Raw genomic sequence first — 26,536 nt, 5'->3', positions numbered from 1 at the left:
CCCGTTTTGACAGCTCTAATCTCATATAAATTTTTTAAAAGAGACACATTAATATTCTATCAATAACTATATCGTTATATTTCAATTTTTTAATATTAAGATAAATGAGATCGCACCTCATTAAGTACCTACAAAATTTTCTCCCCAATTACCTATTAAGTACAAATCTTATGGAGATGAGATCTACAATTGAGGATGGTAGATCTTTTCTAGAATGGTGGGAGTCATGTAAGTTTTGTATGTTAAAATATTGGAAAGTGAACGTTTGAGAGAGTTTTGTAAAGAGATTCTCGTTAAAAGAGAAACAGAAGACCAAACTCGTAGAGTCTTCTAGTCTACTCTGGTTTGTTTGAAGTTGGAAGTTTAAGCACGGCACTTAGCAGCAACTCAATCTCAATGGTATGGTATGCTTTGCATCTTCTTCTTTGATTCATTTATTTACTTACTCATTATGTTTTGTTGATTCAAACTAGGCAAGTTCAAGTGAAGAACAACAACATAATAGTATTAGTAAGCTGATTCTGTATTCATATTGGAGAAGTTCATGTGCCTTCCGAGTTCGAATTGCTCTAAACCTCAAAGGTCTCAAGTACGAGTACAAAGCAGTTGATCTTTTTAAGGGAGAACAATATCATCCTGGTTCGTTCCTCTCTTTTTTCCTTACCCTTTATACTATTATCAATTACATACAACCCTCTATGCTTAATTAATCTTTTTTATTATTATTATTATTATTATTATTATGAGACAGGTTCCATTGACACCAGGTGTCAACGAATCCGTTTACACCAAATCTCAACCGTCTATATTTTTAATCCAAAGTTCATAATTGTTTGTTAAATCTACTCACCTGGTCTTTTCTCACTTGATTCCCACTCGTTTTAATTCTGCCAAGAACGAAGGGATGTGTATTCTACTCCTCACCGATCTCAATCAACAATCACAACAAAATTTCTTCTGTAAGGAGAATCGGCAGCAAAACTATTCAATCATGGATTTATGGTTAAACATATAAAATTCCAGCAAACTCATCCAATCCAAATTATTCTTATATCACTATCTTCATCTTCAATTGAGATCTTTATCATAAATTTTGAATAAATTGTTTTAATTCACTACAATCCATACAAGAAATTAAGCAAGAGGGGAAGGAGATACATACAAGAATTGTATCAAAGTGTGTGTGGGGATAATTAATCTACAAGCTGTCCAGAAGAAAACGATGAATATCAGGAGGCCATGCTTTCAATTTGAGTTTTACAAGTATGCGGCTCAAAAAAAGGATCTCAAGAAATGGAAATGTAGATTAATTATGGACCTTTGGATTAAAAATATAGACGGTTGAGATTTGGTGTCAACGAATTCATTGACACCTGGTGTCAACGGATCCTGTCTCTATTATTATTATTTCATTTTCATATCTTTCAGATTTTCTCAAGCTCAACCCTGTTGGTTTTGTTCCTGTTCTTGTCGATGGCCCTGCTGTTATTTTTGACTCTTTCGCCATTATAATGGTAAGTCACTCTCACTCCTTTTCTAAATCTACAATGTCTGTTTCATTTTCATGATTTCTATCTATGCATTGCTCGCAGTATTTGGAGGATAAGTTTCCTCAACAACATCCTTTGCTCCCTACTGATATTCACAAAAGAGCTATCAATTTTCAGGTACTATTCTACTCTCTTTATCCAAAACTAAATTAACTAGGCGCTTGCTTTTTCACTGGTAAAGTGATGTCAATTAGGATCAGATGATATCAGTTTTGTATTCAAATTACAAGTTCATTATCATGTTGTAATCCATGTTCTGGATTCTCTCTTCCTCAAATTAAATTAAGCCATAAATGAATTTCATTCTAATCATTTGATCCACAGGTTGTCAGTATTGTTTCTTCATCAATACAACCTCTTCAAAACCTTAATACCTTGGTATGTATGTCATGTCACATCTTTCTTCTTCAAAATTTTAGGCTGTTTTGTTCTTTCTTTAAAGGAAAAAACTGAAGGAATCAACCGTTTTGTTTTTCTATTTGCAGAAGTACATTGAGAAAAAAGTTAGCCCTGATGAAAAACTTCCATGGGTCCAGAGTGTAATTAGAAAAGGCTTCACAGGTGAGATTAGACTAATTTCCTCACCAATCACTTTAGAGATGGATTAATAAAAATAGTAGCAAAAGATATAGTTCCATAGCTAATGCCACTCAATTATGTCATGCATATATTCAAAGTTAGAGAGTTTATTCTTATATGCTAGCATATTGCATATGATAACGGATCATCAAGTGAACAAGGTTTACTTTCTCAATTTTAACTTTATAGATCCTTTTGGTATGTTTGGGATGTCTAAGTGATTTTCCAATAATCTATAAAGCATATTTCCATATTGTGGGTCACATATGTCATCCTAGCCTCTTACAGTTATAAAAAATCTATGTAAAACATTCAAAAGATCAGTGTCTAGGTATATATATAACCATTTTCAGGCACAACAGCATTTAATCCAAAATTCTGAAATCAGATGCAAACTCAGCCATCCAATGGTATAGGAGGAATGCAACAAGTCACCAGACAAACTGATGGCTTCAGAACCCGACCACTAAAACTTATGCCAACTGATCCAGGACCACCAACCCATGTAAATGATCCAAGCTTCATAGCTGAAACAATAGACAAGAGAAAATGATCAACACATTGCACTTAGCTAATCAATATATATCTCAAAATTCATTATAATACAGACAACAATTAGCAGGGTGAACTAAAAGTTAGCTGATTAGCAAAAGAATATACAATAGAATGAAATCGTGTTAAATAGTAAATGCTGGGGGGAATAATCTTTCCACTCTAGTGATTGCATGGGTAAGAACTTCTGCTGCAGCAGAAAATCCCCAGTCGTATCCTTAGAAAAGTTAAAATACCCCAATGACAAATTTTGAGATATACTCCAACGATAAACAATGAACTTTAAGGACTAGATGCACTTTTTATCCTGCGAATGTGGACTATATCTAGAGTACGGTAACAGACTGGAAACCTCAACATGTACACTTTTCTCAACAAAAAGATACGCCTAGACTATAGCCTTAAATTTCCATGATGCAGTATACGATGTATCACTGGTAATCATTTAATCACCTAAATCACAACAAACATGTTGAACCATGAAACAAGGGAAATATATATGTATATATGAAAGAGATATTCATCTAAATATCAGCAACAACAAAAGTAAACAGATAAATACAAAAACACAGATAACTTACACTTCTCGGATTGAATTAAAATAGATTGAACTCCCTGGTAAAACAAGGGACGTGAATGACTTCAGCACATAAGCCTGCCAGAGAAAATGAAATTTATGTTTAGTACCTGTTTGAACTTTGAAATGAATGATATAAAGAAATGTCACAGAAAAAAACTAGTAATATTCCCATTAGAATTTCAAAAGAGCACTGTGATATGCAAATGAAGAAGAAAACTAAGGACCTAATAAGAGAAATAAAATAACTATTGAGAAATTCACAAACCATACATGTGCTGGCATTTAGAATTTCTAAGCAACAGGAAAACACTTTCTTTATGCATATCAAATACAGCAAGTATACACTGTCGGTACAAAACAAAATAGGTAAAACATGGGCCAGTCAATCAATGAGCTCACAAAAAGTTCCACAATTTACAACTTTCTATATTAACGTAATAGACCCGTGATCCGAATTCCGTCACCCCCTTTTGAGCTTCCAAGTTTACAGAGGAGAACTTCAAAAGCTCCTCTAGTAAGTAAAAACAATGAATGTAACTTACTTAACAAAATAAAGTGGATCATAAAATTGGTCAAAGGCATAGTTAGTATCCCTGGTGGAAAGAACATTTGTTAGCTTCAACACTCGGGTCTTGACTATCTTTTGCCAGAGTAGCATTTAATGTTAATGGTTGAAGAAAATATTCACTGTGGTGTTTTGTCCTCGGCTCGCTCCTCTTTTTTAATAACAAATGCTGCTATAGTTGGTATTACTGCTTTGGGGGTGGGGGGGATCAAATCATTGACCTCCTTGTAACTCCACTTCTTAACTCCCCTACCCCAACCCAAACCTTATATACTCTTCTTTACTGGTTAAAAGTATTCTGTTTATGTTATGTCCCTCCTTACTAGATACAAGTTTCAGTGTATTGTTGGATTAATCTAATATATAATGTATGTAAAATTGAATGTGTTTCAGCACTTGAAAAGCTATTAAAAGAACACGCTGGGAAATATGCTACTGGAGATGAAGTTTTCATGGTATGTTGCTAATCATTGGAGTTTGGTCGTCTAAAAATTAATAAAAGGAATAAATAAATCCTTTCAAAAGGGTCCAGTAGCCCAAAAATATTGGCTAGCAATGCCAACTATTATAATGTCTGATCACCGATGTATAAAGTAATAAATATATTTATCCTCTGATATTCTAGAGTATAATGCAATCCAACCCAAAGTTAATGATCACAAGTTTTTGAAACTTGATATGGTTAGCTGTAGGAACGAACAAGCACATTTGCATGTTTTTAGGAATATATTTGTGGCTTAATTATGTATAATCTATCATGTTCATTATAATTTGCAGGCGGATATATTTTTAGCCCCTCAGTTAGATGCTGCTTCTAAGAGATTCAACATTGACATGGTAGTATTCTATGGTCTCATGTATATTTTATGCGGGGTTGTAATGAAATGTATGGCTTGTATTTCTGTGGTGCCATTAATACAGCTTCTTTGATCAAGGATGTGTCTTCACCGTTTCAATATTATGATAAAAAAAATTAAGCAAGGCAGTTTTAGCCTTGTGTTTTGTCCAACTCCAAACATATATCCGCTGTTGTCTAAATGCCTCTGGCCTTTGCCTATTTGATTGAGCTATTAGCTGATTTAGATTTTGAATTATTGTGTTAGCGTTTCATTTGTTGTTTTTCAAATCAAGCTAATAATATGAATCTGTAAGATGAGTTAATCTTAGTCTTAGTTCATATCTGTTTGATTAAAAAAATTCGGGAAAGTGCATGAGTCATGACTTGCTTGCCTGTACCACTCGTTGGCTGTTGGTGAAGGTTTCAAAGATAAACTGGTCAATATGGATAAAACCAGTCATTGTGGAACTCTCAAAGTTTTGAAATCTTTTATAGTGAAATCTCCTGTCATGTATCAAATTACATTGCCCAAATTCATCACATGACTTACTTTTTCCTTAATTGTCCAAGCAGAATGAGTTCCCTACTCTATCAAGATTACACGAGACATATAATGAGATCCCAGCATTCCGGGAGACGTTGCCAGAGAATCAGCCAGATGCAGCAGGCTACCTGAGTCAATAATTTGGGACTGGTAAGTGAACCTCTAAAGCACATGATAAATTTTTTGAGCCACCATTTACTATTTCACTAGTTTATGAATTTGTCAATAATCTTCACTATGCCGGTTTTGATTAGTTTTGGTTATCTTTGGCACAGTTTGTAATTTTCAATGCTTGATTTCAATCGATGACAACAGAAATGTGACCTGATGTTAGGTTGGAGAAATTGCTGCAGGACCTACTGATTTAGCAGCTGGCTGAATTTGTAACGATATACAATACTTTATGTAACAATAAGGTTTTCCAAGGGCAATTTACTTTTTCTGTTCCTTTTTTTTAAGCCTCACATATATTAAGAAAAACATGTATCGTATTTAATGTTTTCATTTTATGTATAGATGTGTATATTCTTTCAAAAAATGTATTCATGTCTAGATACTCTTTTCTATGGTTATGTGTTTAATTTTGACTTCTCATCTTTCAAGACATTGAATGATATTAATTAGCAGCTATGAAACACGGACACTATTTGGATTAGGCGACACGTGTTTGACACGACACAGACACATAATTACACTGAATTATATGATTTTCTCAAATTATTAGCAGTGTCCATGTCTTGTTTGGCGTCCGTGTCCATATATGTGCTTCATAGATTAGCAGTATATTTGAAAACAATAATAAATGTGTTTATATTTGAAGTCATAGTATTGCACGTATGATGTACAACAGGTAGATAAATTGGTGATTCAATCTATATAAGTCTGAAAATCCTAGTGTTTAATTTCCTCATATGCGTAGTTTCCACTCTGTATTCTCAGTTAAAACTCAGAGATTGCTTGATTTGGTGGTTTGCTGAGATATCATAATGGCAGCTTCATTTGTGGTTATGTTGGTAATGTTGGCTACCGAGATATGGCCTTGTTGCAAGGTATCCTCCTTTGTTGGGAGGCAAGTTCAATAATGTCATGTGCTACTTATTCTCTCCACACTGTCTAGCTGGTGCAAAGGGGAGAGATGTAGCTACTCATCTTTATGGTAATGAGATTTGATGTGATAAGACAATACTCTCTCCGGTCACTATTATAAGTAAAAAGTTACTTTTTAGATTCATTGAATAACTCATGTATTTGGTCTGACCAAATACATGAGTTATTCAATGAATCTAAAAGGTGACTTTTTGGCCCCAAACACGTGGACGGGCTATGTTTTGAGAGACTTTATAAGTTGACAGCTATAAATACACTACATCTTTTTCTTAATATATGTGAAAATTTGAAAATCGTAATTGAGGCATAGAAAAAGGATTGGAGGTAGTAAATTGCACGAGGCAATCTTATTGCTGGAAAATGTCAGTAGCAAATGCCTGACATTGTTTAAGGAGCCAAAATAGATAACTTTTGTATAGATAAGTGATGTAATAATTACTTTGGCAATAGTTTGATTTGTATTTCTAAGACAAAAATTCCTATTATAGATTCTTTAAACAATTTCCTTAAGACACTTGCTAGCACGACCCTAAAGTATTGTATACCATTACAAATCCTAAATCAGCAGGTAAATTCAACAAGATTCTAAATCAGTAGGTCCTGCTGCGATTTCTCCAACCTAACATCAGGTCGAATTTCTGTTATCCATCAATTAAGTCAAGCATTGAAGATATAGGGACTCCATTTTATGACAAATCCGGTCCGATGGCTGTTCTCCACTAACCACAAGGATATAGGGACTCTATATTTCATCTTCGGTGCCATTGCTGGAGTGATGGGCACATGCTTCTCAGTATTGATTCGTATGGAATTAGCACAACCAAACTGTGCCGAAAAAAAAAAAAAAAAAAAAACTACTCAGAACCGGCAGCATAGTGCAGATTAATAACACATTCATAAACTAGAGAAATAATAAATGATAGCTCTAAAAATTCATCACCTGCTTTAGGAGTCACGTACCAGTCCCCAATTATTGACTCAGCTAGCCTACTGCATCTGGCTGATTCTCTGGCAAAGCCTCCCGGAATGCTGGGATCTCATAATATGTCTCGTGAAGTCTTGATAGAGTAGGGAACTCATTCTACTTGGACAATTAAGGGAAATGTAAGTCATCTGATGAATTTGGGCAATGCAATTTTACATGACAGAATATTTCACTATAGAAAAGAGCAGGTTTCAAAAATTTGAGAGCTCAACAATGACTGCTTTTATCCATATTGAACCCCCTCTTATTAATGCATCCTCTTTCTGATTGAATGCCAAGTTTGATCTTTGAAATGTTAATTGCATGTACTTCACCAACAGCCGACAGCCCGTAAAAGTAAGAAAATAGATCAGAACTAAGACTAAGATTAACTCATCTTACAGACTTACACATTCATATTATTTGCTTGATTTTAAGAACATAGAACGAAGGTTGACACAGTCATTCAATCTAAATCAACTACAAGCTCAAGTAAATATGCAATGGCATTTAGGGAACAGCCTATATTTGTTTGGATTGGGGGCAAAGCACAAGGCTAAAACTGCCTTGCTTGAAATTTTAATCATAATAGGGAAAACAGTAAAGATACATCTTGATCAAAGAAGCTGTAGTAATGGCCCCACAACAATACACTATACATTTCATTAGATATGCATAAAATATACACGAGACCATAGAATACTACCATTTCAATGTTAAATTTCTTAGATGCAGCATGTAACTGAGGTGCTAAAAATATATCCGCCTGCAAATGATAATGAACATGTTAGATTATACATAACTCAGCCGACAATATATTCCACAAAAGATGCAAATCTAGTGTTTGTTCCTGCAGCTAACCTTATTAGTTTTCAAAAACTTGCATCATTGACTTTGGAGTTGAATTGTATTATATTATAAAATAGCAGATGATAAATACATTTATTACATTATACAACAATGACCAGACATTCAAATAGTTTATCACGCTAGCCAAGATTGGGCAACTTGACCCTTTTGACAGGATTATTCCTTTATTAGTTTTCAAACAAACAAACTTTGATGATTAGCAACATACCATGAAAACTTCGTCACCGGTAGCATACCTCCCAGGTGTTCTTTCAATAGCTTTTCAAGTGCTGAAAAATGTTCAATTGTAAATACATTATAGATTATATTAAGCCAACAACACACTGATAACATAAACAGAACAATAACTGTGTCTAGCAAGAAGTATTTCTTATCAATAAAGGAGAGGATATAAGATTTGACTTGGTGGTTGGGCGGGGAGTTAAGAAGTGGAGTGGTAAGGTCTATGATTTGATCCCCACCCCCAACATAATACCAACTATACTAACATTTGCAAATAAATAAAAAACATGAATGAGGACAAAATACCACAGTGAATATTTTCTTCAACCATTAACATTACTAGCTATGCCTTTGACCAATCAAAAGATCCACTTTTTTTGCTAGGTACAAAATCATATTTGCACTGTTAAATCATAAGTGTTAACACAATCTTTTATAAGCAGTTGATTATTCAAAACAGTTGAGATCCTGGAGATAGATATCAACTATCAGCGATACAGTTGGTTGATATAGTCTCATGAACTAGCTACTTAGGGTTGATCTGGAAGATAAATTTGGTTATCATCATATGTTCCGCTCCATTTCCATGCCATCTAGATGAAATTTCTGGTGCTTCACTTTTGGACCAAAAGCATCTATTACGTTAAAATTGAGAAAGGAAACCTTGATTTCTTAATTAATGATCCGTTATCATACTGCTTAAAAAAAGTGATCCGTGTTATCATAGAGAATTTTGATTAAACTGTTTAACTTTGAACCGATGCATGACATTAACTATGAAACTGTATCTTTTGCTACTATTTTTATCAATCCCTGTCTAAAGCAACTGATGAGGAAATTAGTTTAATCTCACCTGTAAAGCCTTTTCTAATTACCCTCTAGGCCCATGGAAGTTTTTCATCAAGACCAACTTTTTTTTGGATGTACATCTGCAAATAGACATGCAAAATAGAGATGAACTTATCGAATGCACTCTAAATCAGCAAAATGGTTTGCTTCATTCGTAATTTTCGCTTTAAAATAAAAAAAACTAAAATTTTGAAGAAAAATGAGGTGACATACATACCAGAAAACTATGGTTTTGAAGAGGTTGTATTGATGAAGAAACAATACTGACAGCCTGTGGATGAAATCAATAGAAGAGAATCCATTTATGGCTTAAATTGAGGAACAGGTAATCCAGAACATGAATTTGAACAGGAGAATGAGATTCAAATTTGATTACATATTATCCAACTTGTGATCACTTAATTACTTATAGTATGTGGCATGATCGTTAGTACCTGAAAATTGATAGCTCTTTTGTGAATATCAGTAGGGAGCAAAGGATGTTGTTGAGGAAACTTATCCTCCAAATACTGCGAGCAATGCATAGATAGAAATCATGAAAATGAAACAGACATTGTAGATTTAGAAAAGGAGTGAGAGTGACTGACTTACCATGATAATGGCGAAAGAGTCAAAAATAACAGCAGGGCCATCGACAAGAACAGGAACAAAACCAACAGGGTTGAGCTGGAGAAAATCTGAAAGATATGAAAATGAAATAATAATGTTATAATTCAATTGAGATGGTATAGATTAGGGGTAAGGAAAAGAGAGGAAGCAACTAACCAGGATGAGATTGTTCTCCCTTCAACAGATTAACTGCTTTGTAATCATATTTGAGGTTGAGAGCGATCCGAACTCGGAAGGAACATGAACTTCTCCAATACGAATACAAGTTGCGCTTGCCTTGTTCAAAATTCAAATCAACGAAGCATATCATAATGAATGAGTTAAGTCAGTAATAATAAAAGAATATGAATAGCATACATACCATTGACTTCAACTTCAACCAAGTCCGTGCAGACGTTCTGTTCTGTCAAACTCTAGGGAGGGAAGGAGGAGTAGTGGGTTCGTGTTTTTTTTTTTTCCTTTTCTTTTTCTTCCTTTCTCTCTCTTATTATCGAGAAAGAAAAGAAAAATGCTACTCTCACGAAAAGGTGTTTTTTTTTTTTGGTATTAGTAAATATATAAACTTTTTGTTATAGTCTATCTAAAAATTTTCTTTTATTTTTATTTTCCAAAAGTTTTTCTTCTTTATTTTTTTATTCCTTCTTTTAAGTAAATTTATGTGTGGAATTCATGTTTTTAAATAAACGTCTCCCAAAATAAATTAGAATTTTTTAACAAAACATAATTAAATATGAATTTTTATATTTTTTAAAGTTAAAAATTTATATTTAATTCATATTTTTTTAATTTTTTTTACAGATTTTCACAATATTCTATAAATTTATGCACAATTTCATTATAAAAAAAATAAATAAGCTGACTTAAAAATAGGGATAAAGAGTTGTGATTGTAAATTTTATATGGACTAAAAGTCTAAGGAAAATTTCAGAGGAACTAAAATGTAAAATTAGTATACTTATAGAGACTAAAAATAAAAGCTAACGTACATAACTAATTATGAGTTTCCATGTTGGTCCCATAAATAATCTTTGTTTCAATTTGGTCAGTTTCAATTTGGTCAAGTTTCCTCCGTCCACCAAATAAGTCAATTACATTAAATCTTTTGAAAAATGTTAACATTCACCCCTAGTTCACCGTCTTCATCATCAAACCTTCGCATTCTTCATCCAAACCCAGAAGAAGAAGAAGAAAAAACACTCAAAAAGTAAACTCGAAACTAACAAAATTTAAACCCATAAATAAAACAAAAATAGCAAATTTAACTCCTTTACCAAAATCATAACAACAACAAGCAAAATTATGTAGCAACAACCGGTACACTGCTTTGCATGAACTCAATATTTTGGTCAAATTCATGTGTGTCATTTACAAAACTCAATCAATTTTTTTGATATCATAGTTCTACCATGTAGGAATATGCTTCCAAAGAGGAAATGAAGGTTTGGGTGAAGAATCTAAAGAGATTAATTATGGTGATAAGCCTCTAGACATAGAGGAACTGAGAAGGAAGAATGGTTGACTGGACGGGGAAAACCCGGATAAAGGACATAATGCCCTTCACAAGGGCTCAAATGAACATAAACACTTTTCCAGAGGGCCAAAACATGCTAAGGCGGTGCCTTTATAGGCACCGTCTATAAGCATATTCTAGAAGCGACTAGAACCCCTGATAATTATCCTTATCCCCGTAACTATACGCCTAAAACAAAGGGCTTATCCAACTCGCTTATGGCTATAAATACCAACCTTAAGAGCATTCTCAAGGCATGCCCTAAACAGATTAACCCTAATATGATAAATCGTACTCACTGCAAGTACAAACTCGAACAAAGCACGAGGTTGAAATGGGGAAAAGAACAATCAGCGGACAAACGAAATATGACTGACACTGAATCTTCCTTTTTATCTTTGAGAAATAATTCATCAACTACTATTTATAGATGATAAATGTAACTCGTTATAACCGTATAAAGTTGTTGTTTTCATCTTTATTTTTTAGAAATGTTATATTTTATGCATTGCTTTTATTAAATGCAGTTTTAACGCCCACACACCCCCCCGTTGTTGATTTCATCTTTATTTTTTAAAAATGTTATATTTTATGCATTGCTTTTATTAAATGCAGTTTTAACACCCCGTAGAAGAAGAAGAAGAAGAAGAAGAAAAAACATTCAAAAAGTAAACTCTAAACTAACAAAATTTAAACCCATAAATTAAAACAAAAATAGCAATTTTAACTCCATTACCAAAAGCATAACAACAACAACCAAAATTATAGGGACAAAATTTAGATTCAATTAAAATAGGAGGGGTAAAATTTTGAGTTTTAAAATAGGAAGAGCAAAATTCAAATTCAATCAAAATAGGGGGTAGAACTGCATTTAAGCCTATTATATATTATTTTAGCTCTTTTTGTGTATGATGTATCGAAGGAATTTCCATTCTCTACGATGGTCTCCATATATTTTTTAGACAATCTTGAGTGAAGAAGTAATGATCTTGTTTTTAACTAGAAATGGGATCCTCGTAATCCCAATGTATTGTGCATAAGATCCTCTCTGCGAACTTTAAAGTTACTCTTGCTGTCTCATAGTAGGTGTCATTTTTTAACGAGTTAAAAACTTTTTTATCTATGACCTTTTTTATTTGTTCTATTTGAAGAGATAAAAAATAAAAAAATAATTAATGATGGAACCCACAACCTTTTCGTGTGCATATCTCTTTCGAAATAATAAATGGTGAGGATTTACTCTCTTTTGAGTTTTACAGGGTTAGGAAAAAATATTAATAATATTAATTTTAATAGTAAAATATATTTAATTTATTAAAACGTTCTTATTAGTTATAGTTAGTGGAGCAATTAGATGATTGAAATGTAATAAATAAAAAATAATAATAAATGTTGTTTTGATATTATAAAATGGACAAATAATTTGAGACTATTTCAATCTATATTTACTTTATTATTAAAAAATCAATATTTTTATTTTAAAATATTTTAAATAAATACATCCTACTTACCCGTAAAAAGATATATTATTTAATTAAGACAATTATGCCTTTCTAACTTAATGGGATTGTTAAAAGATTTTTTAAATTTTTTTACAAGTAGCTTAATGACTATAAATTTACCTTTTACCTTTTAAAATAAATAAATAGGTTGTTTGAAATCTACCATAAAAAAAATAGAATGTTTGAATCTTGTTGGTGACTTATACCGTATTTTGATGTTAACATTTCTTTTGTGTTTGCTTCTCTCTGCCACTACTTTTACGGAGAAAATAAAGTCGTTTGGCTATATATAATTCAATTTTAGTTTTTCTTTTAAAAATAACAAATGTTTGGAGTTCTAACACAACTTTTATAAATATAAATACTCTATCCGTCCCTCTTAAAATAATTGTCTTTTTAACTTTTTTTGACAAAAATAAACAATATTCATTTATTTAAAATTGATAAAGTACATCGATATAATACAAATTCGAAATTGCTAACAACAAAAATAATAAATTAGTGAACAAACTTACATAATCCATGTTAATAACATAAAACGACAAAATATCTATGCATACAAATATGACTATATTCAAGTCTCCAGAATATTTACGTGTGCATATATTTTCTTAAAATAATTGTCACTTTAGAATATCAATGCTACTAACTATAACTAATAAATGTATTTTAGTAAATAATATTAATTTTATCATCAAAATTAATACAAACAATCATTTTTAAAAAAATTATGCATAAACCTTAAACAATTTTTATTAAGAGTATTATGAAATCTTTATATCAAGCTAACATTACAGCTGGCTGAGGTGTTTGGTGTTGTTTGAATTGAATTGTTGTGTCTGTGAATCTGTGAAAGAAGCAGATAACAACATCAATAAAAATATTGTTTTCAGTTCATTCCTCTCTCTCTCTCTCTCTTGGGTGGTGATGTGGTGTTGGTGGTAGCTGCTAAGCTCAGTCTTTGGCATACCTTTTCATTTCATTTCATTTCGGTAAGTAAGTAAAGTGAATTGTTTCTTTCCTCTTTTGTTTTGTCTGTTCCCTTCCCAACACAAGAAAGAAAGATTAAAGTCGAAAATGTGTGTCAATTTTTCATCATCTGGGATCTCATCTCTGCGTGCGTGTGTCCACATTTCATAAACTTGGATCTGAAACTAACTTTTTCATTTAAACTTCCCAAATTGTTGTTGTTGTTTCATAAATACCTATTTGACTTTTATTATATTTGTGTTTCTTACAGACTTCACTCTAATTGTAAGCTAAGCTCATTTCATGACGCCAACTGGCTATAATAATATACGTGTAGTAACAAGATGATTGAGCAATTCATCAATTTCGTTATTCGCCCTCCCAGGTATTATTCATTTTTATTTCATCTTATCTTATGCCATAAGTTTTGTGAGATTGTTTGGAACAACTTATCAAAACAGCTTATGACATTTTCATAAGCTTTTTTCAACTTATTTTCTTAAGTCCTCCAATGTAGCTTATTAAAATACCTTACAACACACATTCATAAATTATTATTGTTACTTTTAATCATTGTAAACAATCATATAAGTGCCTCAACATCCATTTCTCAAGTCTCAACATGTTATCATATTTTATCGTGCAAATTGAGTTACAGTTTGGGTTTTAATACTTTGCCACATACACAGGGCGGACTATAACCCAGATCAGTATCTGTGGGAAAAGGAGTTCTCTCTTGCTGGTAGAACCTACCAAAGGCAGGATTTAGAGGCAAGTATCGAGTAGTTATTTGATGGGTTGTTGCAATTATTGTTGCCTATATATAGAAGCTACATCACGATTCCAATTGTTTGCATATGTACTGCTAGATTATCTATTTTGTCATTGTGCAGCTCAAGAATGCCAGAGGCTATACCTTGAAGTGTAGTCATTATCTCCCTTTTCCTTTTCCTGAAGATACATCTCTTCCTTGTGTTATATATTGCCATGGAAACAGGTATGTGTTTCTTTTATGGCCACTGCTATTGGTTCTGAATTATGATCATAAATATTATTTTTTGAACATTTACTTCATCAAAATGACATAGTCTTTGTTCCCCTTTTGATATGTGTACTTGTGTTAAATGATGCAGTGGATGTAGGGCAGATGCCAATGAAGCGGCTGTAATTCTCCTGCCATCAAATATTACTGTTTTTACCCTTGACTTCTCGGGGTCAGGCTTATCTGATGGAGACTATGTCAGCCTTGGTTGGCACGAAGTAAGTTACCTCTTTATGAATGTGTTTATTTGCTCGATTAATTACACAAATATTACTGTTTTTACCCTTGTCTTCTCGGGGTCAGGCTTATCTGATGGAGACTATGTCATATTATCCTTAGTTGGCTTGAAGTAACTTGCCTCTTTATGAATGTGTGTTTTGTGTAAATAATTTCTGTATATTATTATTGCATATTTCTGTAGATTGTAATGCTTTGTCTAGTTGAATGTTACCATTACAATTTCACGTGCAAGATATTTTTAGACTCTTTTTGACCATTCCTTTGTGTGGTAGAAAGATGATCTGAAGATTGTGGTGTCGCATTTGAGGAGCAACAAACAAATATCCCGTATAGGTTTATGGGGGCGGTCAATGGGCGCAGTTACTAGGTATTACATCTTCTAATGAATTTTTTAAAATTGATTTTTTTATTAAAAGTTAGATAGAAATATGGTATTTGATAGAACATTATTGCATCGTTTGGTCTATACAACCAACCCCACTTAGTGGGATAAGTTTTGGTTGTTGTTGTTGATTTTATTAAGAATTTATGCTGTTTTGGTACTTTTATAATTTCTACATGTATCTCACCAAGAAAAGAAAGGACCTCAATGGGTGATTTTCACATATTGTTCTAACATAATTCCATTAATGTTTTCTGTCAAGGGTATTTTCAACATCTATTTCTCTCCATGCATCTTTGTGGACAAAACTGTTGAGGCATTCATGCAGTTGAAACAAAAATATTTTTTAATCATTTGATAAATCGGAAAAACATAAAGCGGGAAAGAACTGATTTTTTTTTATTTTTTTTTTATTTTTTTTTTAAACTTTTTAATTCGTATTTTCATAAGTTTTGATAGCTCAAGATACTGAGCGTTGCAGTATCTTGCACTCCCTACATTTTCTCTGTATACATGTTAATTATGAGCCAGACTTATAAACAAAGAATATCTAATGTTCACTTTGCTTTGGTGGGATTTAGCCTTCTTTATGGAGCCGAAGACCCTTCTATTGCTGGAATGGTATTGGATAGCGCCTTTTCTAACTTATATAATCTCATGATGGAGCTTGTGGACGTTTATAAAATCCGGCTTCCAAAGTTCACGGTACTCTGTGTGTGTGTGTGTGTGTGTCTGTGCGTGTATCCCTGTGTGGATGCCAAGTATTGCCAACTCCCTTTATTGTAAAAGACTTGAAAATTATTGCATTGCTGTAACTGCATCTTAATATGCTGTTAATCTGGAAGAGGTTAAGTTATTCTAGCCTCTAGCTTGTAGGACTTGGTGTGTCAGCAAGTTTTAATTTAATAATTTCCTTTTTGTTAAGATGGAAAGTAAAGAAAAAGGAATCCCTAGGATTGAAGAATATACTTAATTTTGATTAAGATTTTATTTTGGATCTAGCGTTTCCTCTCATAATTAGAGCTCTTTTTTACTAGGAAATTGTTAAAACAAAAGTTGGGGAGTTATTAATCATGACAAGTTTGGCATTAATCTAGATATACTTTTATTTTGCATGGTTGTGTTTAAGGGGTTGTCACAGGATGCATTATTTATGAATAAAAAAATTAGAGCTAGCAAAGCCGAGAGTTTCAACTAGTATCATGTATAATTAGGCCAAAGCTGGGAATTTCAACTACCACAATGCATAAAGATTTTTTTATGGGGTCATGAACTATTTTTTAAGCTGTAGGTGTAGGTTGTCCCACATATTTTGATTTTCAGCTCGACTGTCCAAATTGGTATACAACTATATATGCATTAGAATTACTTCTAGGTTTAGCTGTGTTTATCTTGATTTTAGTTGACTTTATGTCCGTGCATTGTTTGATTGAATGAATGAACTGGATCTGCGAAGTGTATTGTTTTGCCTAGTTTGCGTGACTTTATAACTTTTATGCTGGTTACTTTTGAGCAACATGGATCTAAGCTAAAGAGTAAAGACCTATAGCTGTCAGTTAAAATTGTCTAGTATGTTTGTTAAGTCGGATATTTTGTTGCATTTTCTCCCAATTAGGTTAAAATGGCTGTACAATACATGCGGCGGGTTATTGAGAAGAAGGCAAAGTTTGATATTATGAAACTAAACTGTGTTCTGGTAAGTATTAATTGTGCATTTTTTTTAAATTAAAACATTATGAACACATTTATGTAGACCTTCATCAATCATATTTTGTTTTCATCATGAATCTAACCGCAATAGGCTTTATTTTCAGGTTAAACGAATTGCTTTTAAAGTCATTTCTTTCCATTTCTATCTTAAACTAATGCTTTTAAAGCGTACAGGTTGCTCCGAAGACATTCATTCCTGTTTTATTTGGACATGCAAGTGATGACAAATTCATTCAGCCACATCACTCTGATCTCATCTCAGAATCCTATGCAGTATTAATTTAATACAAATATCTGAATTTGATATTTTCTAAAGCAGTTGCATTTTGTTCTCTTTGATAGCCAAAATATCTAACTTCTGTTTATGAATTTGTAGGGTGATAAAAATATCATTAAATTTGATGGCGACCACAACTCCTCCCGACCACAATTCTTTTATGACTCAGTTTCCATTTTCTTCTACAATGTCCTCCGTCCTCCTCAAGTCTCTATTGCTGAAAAGCTCGAGAAATATTATGATTTAGGTGATTTGAAACTTGGTTCCGGTGTGGATGAGGTATTTAACTTTAGAATTTCTTGTCTTAATTTCCCGCTCACTTAAATTATGTTCTTTGTGTAACCAAAAGAAATTATGTTCTTTGTATTATTTCCCCCTCCACTACTACTAGTTATTCAGTGCTTTCTTCACTTTATTAATTGCAGAATATGATCAGAATACCAAACGAAATCGATAATAAATATTGATTTATATTGAAGTATTAGCTGCACTTATGAGAAGCCTGGTCCTCAAGAAATATACTTAAATGTTTATTTTATTTGTTAACTAACGAAATGGTAATAATGTTTAAGTTATATGACTTGAGAAAAACTAATCAGAATAATAAAAATGAAGATATTAACTTGGTGACACTTTTTTCCAACCATAATTTTACCTTGCTCAAGATCAACAAAAGGGAAAAACAAAAGAAAGGTGATATAGATACCTAGCCTTAACTTGCCTGAAACCTCTAATCATGTCTGGGGCGCATTGATGATAACTAGCGTTCAATGTTTCAACTTCCATTTCAGTTTTTGGAAACATTATCATGATTATATATGCTTATAAATAATTTTTTGTTAGATCATATTAATGTTACCATAAATTATTATTGTTACTTTTTTGTGACATTGTCTTATATTAGTATGGTTTTAGGTTTTTTGACTTAGCAATATTATGGTAGTGTTAGTTGAAGAACAGAAACTAATTTTCTCTTTTTCATGCTAGAGCGTATTATATGAGATTCTCTCTAGTCTGCGGTCTGCAACTACTGATGCTGCCAGTTCATCTTCTACATTTCCAACAATTTCTGCAACAAAATCAGTTAGCGAACTTCTTTCAGAAGTTGCTCCCCTGACTGATGTAGTAGGGTGCCTTAACCTTCTGTCTCTATTTTTTTCTTCCAAAAAAACTTTCTATTTAGTTTATCCATTACTTATAATGTAGGCACCCTTGCTTGAAGGTGAAACTACAGATGATAATGATGGAATTGGCCCTGATGAAGCCGCAAGTGTGCAGGTTATCTTTATAGAATTGTCTCTGAAATTAAGAAATGGTCCAGGAATTTTATTTTACGTGTAGATTTCAGTATTGAAAGCAAGCAGTGCTATTTAAAATCTTCACATGGGAGGAATGCTAGTAACACACTCTTATGGACATTCTTTTGGTCCATTTTCTAATATAGTCAATTTATTCATCTCAAATTGCATTCCGTTGTCAACATTCCTCCTACACATTGAACAGTGCTTTTGACTGTGAGAGCACTTGCCTACTGTACCTTTGCTAGTATTTTATTTACTATACGATTTCGTGAATGGTATTGTATTTTTTTGAAAAAACTGCAATGCAATTTTAAGGTTACTTTCGGAATGGGAACTATTATACCTTGAACTGATAGACAATGTTCGAAGAGTGATGAGTGGATAAAAACGTATTGACTAAATTAACTGCCTTTGAGATTAACTTATCTTAATTTAGAATATTTTAATCTATGATTTCTTTTTTAGTAACTTCGGTTTTCAGAACTTTCTTACGTTAAAATGATATTCTTCATAAACAATTATGTGAGCCTACAAGGATTTTTTCACAAGTGAAGAACTATTTACTTTTAAATTCAGAATCTCCCCACTACTCTAAAAACTAGGTCTTGATTGAATGTGTAAATTATTTCATTAGTAGAATTTTTGTGGCTAGAATTGAGTAGTTTATTCTAAGAAAAGGACTTGGCTACCCTGATCAACAGATCATAGTTATAGTTGTGAAGAGATTTTAAGTGCTGTTTTACCCTGGAATCGTCCATGTCTTTGTTAGCTTTATGTAAGCCTGGCCTGGCTTTCTTATGTCGTTGATGATATCATTTTGGTTTGAAGTTAAAAGGTAATCGTCCATGTCTTTGTTAGCTTTATGTAAGCCTGGCCTGGCTTTCTTATGTCGTTGATGACATCATTTTGGTTTGAAGTTAAAATTGATAAGTGTGGAGACACAGTCCACATTTTATAATTTTAGAGCATACTCCTTAACTTGAACTTGACCATTAATGACTTTTAGGGCAAGCTAAATGGCCAGATTGAAGATTGTTGCTCATATACAAGCTCAAATAGAGAAAGTTGGGGCAGATGTTCTTCATTAGGAGGCAGTGATCAAGAATTTTGTGCAGATTTAAGTGCTGATGATAAGCTCTCTCAGGTATTCTCTCTATCTGCTTTATTCATTACTAGCAACATTTAACATCCCACATTTTCCCATAGCTAAATACTAATCTTCACCTTGCCCTTCATTAACCTACTTAAGTGAGTTAGAGGAGAAACAATTAGTAGACCAAGAAATATATATAAGCAAGCCCAACCAAATTTAGGCCCAAAACTAAAAAGAAAAAAAAAGGACACCAAGGGAATAGGTAATATTGACCAAGGGTAAGATGGTAAATTGACATCATGTCTATAAATAGGAGTTCACAAAATTTGCGGTTCTCCATCACTATCACCACAAACTTCACCCCTTCACACCACAAATCACCATCTCTCAAATTCTCACTTTTCTTCAATAAAACACTATAGTAAAACCACACACATGTAGAATTTTCAGCAACTCGTTCCATTCCAAGTGTAAAGAAGCTTATTTACTGAAGATGGAAGATCAACGGAGGTTAGGGTTTCAAGAATAGAAGATGTAAAAATTGGGGGAAAGGCTAATAGTTTCTTTGAAGTCAAATATTGATTTAAGATTTTATTTTTAAAGCTTAATTTAACTTTGAAAGTTTTATGCAAGGTTTTAAGTGTATGAAAGAAAAGATCTTCGACATGTTTCCGCATTTCCCTCTCTAAAAATGAGGCGTTATACAACAGATGTATATTGAAAATGATTCTCAAAGTGACAGTAATTTGCCTGCTAGTTTATACAAGGTTCTGTTTTCTGTGCCATGTGTATTTATTGCTAATTCATTATTTGTCATGTCAGAATACTGTGAAGGTATTTGCAACACCTTTGCGAAGTATGAAAGAGAAATCATCAGACTCAAAAGAAGATGAAAAGAAGCAGAAGAAGGGTAAAAAGAAGAAGAAAAAAGCTGAAACGGTTGCAAAGAAACCAAAGAGTGACAGATTTGAGAAGCTGGAGGCTCTCAGCAGACGCTTGCGGCTTTGCCTTCTAAAGGGATCAACCCATCGAAGAAACAAGTCATCTTGACCTCTATTGTATATCATATCATAATCTTCCAATAGTCAATCTAATTGTAATGTTCTTAAAACACCAATTTCGTGTGTAGGTTGTGAGTAGTGTAGTAATAGAAGCATGACTAACTCATTTTTAGGAAGTGCCAAATATTGGTTTCTGATTGGCCTTCTTTTCACTGTTATCATTATTGACTGTGAACATGACTAACTCATTTTAGGAATTGCCAAATATTTGGCTTGTTAGCAAGAGTGCTCTCCCATTGATAGGATCCATCACGTTGCTTGCTAATGTTCCTCACACTAGAATAGAATCTATCAACTAACTAGTTGCTTGTATAAAGTTGTAGACTTGAACTAGGAACATTCTTTGCCTGATGTCGTTTGTCTGCCAGCAACAATCAAATTAGAAAAAGTAATATATGCATGATGTTGTATACTTACCGGAAAGAAAATCATAGTTAAAATCAGGGCCGAGCCAAGGGTAAAGCTACTATAGCCCTCGCTTTAGACCTCAAAAACAAAAAGCCTTGTATATATAGTGTCACATTTAACTTATATCAATAGCGACAAAAAAAAAAAAAAAGACGATATATTTATAGAGATAAAAAAATTTATCTGTCATATTTAACTTATTTCAATACCGAATTTTTTTATCTAGGTACAATTGGTTTAGCCATGAGGTAGTCCATCTACCATATCTGCCGTTGAAGTCTCTTCTAAGTATCTGTTTGGTTGAGCGTTTGTGCTCTCAAACGCGGGTTGGTTTTTTTCACTTGTGTTTGGATAAAATCAAAAGCAATTATGAGAAAGCAATTTCACATCCAAAACTTCATAAATGACTTCAATTACCCATCATTATATTTGTTATTTATTAATTAAAGGAGAAGTTCTAGAGAATTCTTATTTGTTTTTTGAAGATGATTTTAATTAATTAATTAATTAATAAGAAAATAATAATAAGATGAACGGAGAGATAAGTACTATTAATAATGATTAATGAAGCAATAAAAATCCAAATATGATAACTTTGAAATAATTATATAAAATGAGATATTTAATTTTAAATACAATTAAAAGGATATTTTGGTCATTATACATTCAAAATCAATTTTGATTTAAATCATCTAAACATTATCAACTCATAAGAATCACTTTTACATTAATGTATCCAAACATAAATCAATTCATATCAAACTCACTTTTAATCAAAATCAATTCTCTCGCTATATCAATAACACACTAAGTCACTTTCTCACCTTAAACGTCACCCAGCTCTTCATTATTGATTCTTCTTTTTTTTTTTTTTTTCTTTCTTTTTTTCATGGAGAGCATACTCAAGATTTGTGAGATAGATTCAATAATAATATCAAATTATTAAACTGCAATTCCACTTCTATTTGCTTAATGATTGAACCGGTTTGGTTTTTGAAAACCACCAAATTGCCGGGAGAGTATTAACGAGGTTAGAGTTGAAACCGTTATCGAAATAAAACATGACACATGGATAAAATATTTTCCTTTATCGGTAATCGGCAGGTAGGTATGTTATTTTTGTGCAGAAGAAGAAACTAGAGAGAGTGAGTCATTTGCTGCGCCGTCAGAGTCAAGAAATGGAAGATGATGAATTGGAATGTTCAATTGGAATTGATAATCCTTCAATTTCAATTCCGAGGGGTGGACCCATTTACGTCTCCAATATGTCTGGCCCAATTGTTAGGGTTCCTCTTTTTCAGGATTCACTTCTTTCTCAACTTCACTCTCTACAATCTGAATTACCACCTCAACATCATGATTATGATATTACCGTCGTCGATGATCTTAAAGTTTTTACTGAGGACGAGTTAATGGACATGTCTTTGAAACAAGTCTTTCAAAATCAACCTAATGCAGAGTTAGTTATTCAATTATTCTCTGATTAATTGATTACGATGGTTGGAGTTGTTCTTAAAAATATAGATTGAATATATATTGGATTTGTTTGCAGGGATCATCATCATCAGAAGAAGAAGCTCTTCAGGAGAAAGTCCCGTCTAACAAATAAATCCATTCTTGATAGTAATTGTAAAGAAAAGGTGGACAAGGTTGTCAGAATCAAACACAAGCAGGAGGAAGATAAGGCACAAGTCACACTTCATTCATTTCAGTTAGTAATAGTATACTATTCTTCTTACTCAATGAATATTCATTCATTCATTTTATTATGTGCAAGATAAAATCTATCTAATCTAATTCTCCTATCTTTCTTTAGTCCTCATTGCAGGATCAATCAATCTGCCAACAAATCAATCAAAACTCAAAGGATGATGTCTCTTAGGTCCACTAGTTCTGCCACTAAGGTTCTCCTAAATTCTTACTATGCATTCATTACTCCTCTTTCTTACATTTTCATATTCCTTATCTTTTTTCTTGTTTAATGTTTCACAGCTCAACACAGTCGGTCTTCAGGAGCACATACCTGTGCAGGATTCAGAAGTTGTTCTCTCTGTCGAGATTTACCATAATTTTCGAAATGGTGTCAAGGTATTCAGTGCCAAAAAAAAGGTATTCAATGCCATGCCTACATAATTTTGAAAATGTATTTTGGATAACTACTACCATCAAAGTTAACATGTAGGGCCTCTGTTCTTTTTCTTTTTTCTTTTGGGTAGACCCAAGAGCTGTTAGTTCTTGGTGGGCAGAACTTATCTGTACTTAGGGACAAGATCAATTGCTCAACGGACCAGGTTATGCAAAAAGCTGCCCAACATGACCCTTCTGGTTATTTTCTAATTGAGGTTTGCACCTATAGTCCCTCTTGTAACGAGATAACTATTTCTTCATCGAATCTGACAAAAAACCAATTTCTTGCAGGATGTATTTTACACTGATTTGAGGGATCCATCTGCTATTGATTTGACCAGACCCATACTCGATTGGCTTCAAAACTCCAAGGAGGAGGCACAGAAGAAATGGGAATATATTATAAATGGGGAACTACAGCAAAAACAAAAGGCAATTGTGGGGGAAGCATCGGTATCACACTTGCCTCGTTTTGCATCTTTTGAGATGCACAAGATACATTTTTGTGACTTAGGTTTTCGGCTTGGTGCTGGATACCTTTATTGTCATCAGGTACATTCTTTTATCTATCACAGGTTTATTGTTTTGTTGTTGCCTTTAGATTTTCCATTTTTTAAATTTTTTGCTTTAAATTTGGCACTGCTTATGAAATTTGTCTCATGGTAATTTTGAAAGGGAAGTTTGGTGAGGTTCTCCTATTTTACAATAGTACAATGCCTCTCAAGTGAAAAGGCAAAACTTCAGTAATGTTTGATGCAATGATAGAATGGATTGAAACAACCTGTTCCGTACAACTCTGAGTGTTTTGTTTGGTTCCATCAATTTTGGTGTAACCAATGTTTCGCATTTTTTACTTTATGCCGTGTTCTGTTTTATTTTTAATTTGCATCAAACATAGTAAAGAATCCATACGTTTTGTTGTGTGCTCAGCACTACCTTTAAACAACATGGTTCAGTATCCATAACTGACGCTAGATCAAGATGTAAGTTCTCTTTAGATAAACATGTTCTTTAAGACATTTTTGGGAAGTTATAGGAGGAAGGGAGGGGAAAGGAAAGGAGTGGAGGGGACAGCCCCCACCTTGTATGTTTTTATTTTTCTTTAACTTTGGGGGTTAAAAAAAAATAAATTTGGGAAATTTTGGAGGGTTTTGAAAAATTCTCTAAATCCTTTCCATATTTTTATAATACTCCCAAAACAAAGAGAATACTAGTCATAAGTCTTGTTTTCTCCTCCAATCTAAAAACACTTCCAAACATTGTTGGGGATTCTCCTCTCCCTCCCCCCCTCCTCTCATCTACTGCTAACTCTCAAAACATATTCTAAGTGAGTAGCCATAGTGAAAGAATGAGACCATAAAAAAAGTAGCCATAGTGAAGTGACTATGCCAAGACATAATATATGCTAATCCTTTTATGAGAATGAGGTGGAAGAATATGACCTACATGATTCAATTAGAAAAGCACGAGGGCATCTGTTAGAGCTGATCAGCTTGGGCCCTTCATATTTGATCCAAATAAGCCCATAGCACGGAGAGTTTACTCTAGGAGGGGTAAAAGAAGGAAAAAGGGATGACTCTAAGTAAATATGTTGAATAATGAAGATTGTATTATTGAATGATAAGTGGAATTGAAAAGGACTGCGTTTTCATTGAGCCCTAACTACGATGGTGTTTGACGTGGCCAAATTTATAATTGTTTTCTTAGAAATTGGATCTTTAACGGGGCATGTTCTCCGTCTACTTGCAGGGTGACTGTACCCATACCTTAGTAATACGAGATATGAGGTTAATTCATGCCGATGATGTACAGAATTGGGCTGTTTATCCAATTGTCACTTTTCAACTGAAGATACGTTTTCAGAAATGCGGTGTTTGCAAAATATTCAGAGCTACGAAGGTCACTGTGGATGACAAATGGACACCAGACAACCCTTGTTATTTTTGTGATGAATGTTTTTCCCTTCTTCACCTAGCAGAGGATGGCTCTCCAACATATACCGACTTCATAGAATATGATTATAACCATGATTAATTGTTGTTAGCCTTGGAGGGACACCTACTGGCGATTGAATTTTTGCAAAGATCACACTTTTTACAATAGTTTTGTTCAATTTGTGCATTGAATTATGTAGTTTTGGAGTTCGGAAGGTAAATTATTCAGAGAGCATGAGAAATTGTGTCTGATGTCCAGGAGATGCATATTTCAAAATCTTTGCTACAACACGTATTTTGGATCAATAATAATGCTATATGGCTTGAAAAGCATTTCGTGGGATAATGCACCAGCGCTTATAGACATACTATACTATATAGGAGACAATATGTTTTCTTTTCTTCTATTATAAAAATAGTTTTGTTCTTATTTTTTTGGTAAAATTGGAAGTTAAAATACCCCTTCCTGGAGCATGTAGACTACATCATAAAACCAATAAAAAAGCTCTTTATATTTTTTAGGGAAAGAACCTCTTTATTTGTATTATTGTATATATAAGGCGTAGTTCAATTTGTATAATATTGATATTGTTAGATTGTATTTGAAAATCAACAATTGGATTGCAAACTATTAACATATAGATTATGTCTACAAATTTAGACATCAATCAAATATCATTTGATATGTTAACGAATACATAAAAATTAACGTGTTTGATTTTGTTGTTGTTGAGATAATTAACACATTTGATAAAAGTTCATAAGATGTTAATTTTGATGCAACTCATTAGCATATTAAAGGATATCTGATTAATGTCAATCAAAGATGGTGTTATCTTCAAGTAAAATTGGTCTTTTAGATCGAATTAAAATTGAGAGGAAATTTGTGCCAAAAGAAAATAAATAAGAGAGCATTTATCATTAAAGTATAGCCTAATATTTGATATTTATGCGCTTGAGACGAACCAAATGTCGTACACTTTATCATTACTCATTTTGGATACTCTTTCGATCCCAAAATGAGTGAACTAGTTTGACTATGTGTACTATTCACATAACTAACAGATAATTAAAAATATTAAAGTTCAAAATTATGCATTGGAATATGTAAAACAATCAACTAGGTTAGTTATTTTGGATTGAGGGAGTAT

The 26,536-nt window shown here is 32.9% G+C and overlaps 3 protein-coding genes and 1 pseudogene across 10 annotated transcripts; 3 read left to right on the top strand and 1 right to left on the bottom strand.

Annotated features, from left to right (window-relative positions):
* Window positions 1-146: 146 nt before the first annotated feature.
* LOC25494351 (glutathione S-transferase zeta class) lies at window positions 147-6,816 on the top strand. Of its 6 annotated transcripts, none has more exons than XM_024782514.2 (10): window positions 152-399; window positions 474-639; window positions 1,429-1,514; window positions 1,593-1,667; window positions 1,875-1,928; window positions 2,036-2,111; window positions 4,220-4,281; window positions 4,604-4,663; window positions 5,238-5,358; window positions 5,524-6,816. In XM_024782514.2, the coding sequence occupies exons 1-9, from the start codon at window positions 397-399 to the stop codon at window positions 5,346-5,348; spliced, it is 693 nt and encodes a 230-aa protein (XP_024638282.1). In that variant the 5' UTR covers window positions 152-396; the 3' UTR covers window positions 5,349-5,358; window positions 5,524-6,816. The 6 variants fall into 6 exon arrangements, with proteins under 6 accessions (XP_039689704.1, XP_024638284.1, XP_024638283.1 ...); XM_013603238.3 differs by having other exon boundaries at window positions 153-399; window positions 5,543-5,807; XM_024782513.2 differs by having other exon boundaries at window positions 153-399; window positions 5,484-5,807.
* LOC25494350 (glutathione S-transferase zeta class-like) lies at window positions 2,283-10,309 on the bottom strand (annotated as a pseudogene).
* Window positions 10,310-13,648: 3,339 nt separating this feature from the next.
* LOC25494349 (uncharacterized) lies at window positions 13,649-21,190 on the top strand. 3 transcript variants are annotated; one of them, XM_024782686.2, is made up of 14 exons: window positions 13,649-13,833; window positions 14,082-14,195; window positions 14,500-14,581; window positions 14,704-14,807; window positions 14,944-15,070; window positions 15,365-15,459; window positions 16,056-16,179; window positions 17,090-17,170; window positions 17,359-17,457; window positions 17,561-17,740; window positions 18,449-18,583; window positions 18,668-18,739; window positions 19,769-19,906; window positions 20,678-21,190. In XM_024782686.2, the coding sequence occupies exons 2-14, from the start codon at window positions 14,155-14,157 to the stop codon at window positions 20,903-20,905; spliced, it is 1,506 nt and encodes a 501-aa protein (XP_024638454.1). In that variant the 5' UTR covers window positions 13,649-13,833; window positions 14,082-14,154; the 3' UTR covers window positions 20,906-21,190. The 3 variants fall into 3 exon arrangements, with proteins under 3 accessions (XP_024638454.1, XP_013458688.1, XP_024638453.1); XM_013603234.3 differs by having other exon boundaries at window positions 18,449-18,586; XM_024782685.2 differs by having other exon boundaries at window positions 13,649-13,837; window positions 18,449-18,586.
* Window positions 21,191-22,377: 1,187 nt separating this feature from the next.
* Window positions 22,378-26,022, top strand: LOC25494348 (snRNA-activating protein complex subunit). Its single transcript, XM_039833618.1, has 8 exons — window positions 22,378-22,410; window positions 22,443-22,783; window positions 22,877-23,035; window positions 23,141-23,228; window positions 23,317-23,433; window positions 23,541-23,666; window positions 23,743-24,003; window positions 25,201-26,022. The coding sequence occupies exons 1-8, from the start codon at window positions 22,393-22,395 to the stop codon at window positions 25,483-25,485; spliced, it is 1,395 nt and encodes a 464-aa protein (XP_039689552.1). The 5' UTR covers window positions 22,378-22,392; the 3' UTR covers window positions 25,486-26,022.
* Window positions 26,023-26,536: the final 514 nt, after the last annotated feature.

The sequence above is a fragment of the Medicago truncatula genome, chromosome 4 (assembly GCF_003473485.1).
Source record: "Medicago truncatula cultivar Jemalong A17 chromosome 4, MtrunA17r5.0-ANR, whole genome shotgun sequence".
NCBI classification, from domain to species: Eukaryota; Viridiplantae; Streptophyta; class Magnoliopsida; order Fabales; family Fabaceae; genus Medicago; species Medicago truncatula.
The sequence above is the reverse complement of the archived record's forward strand: the minus strand, read 5'-3'. Positions and strand labels throughout refer to the sequence as shown.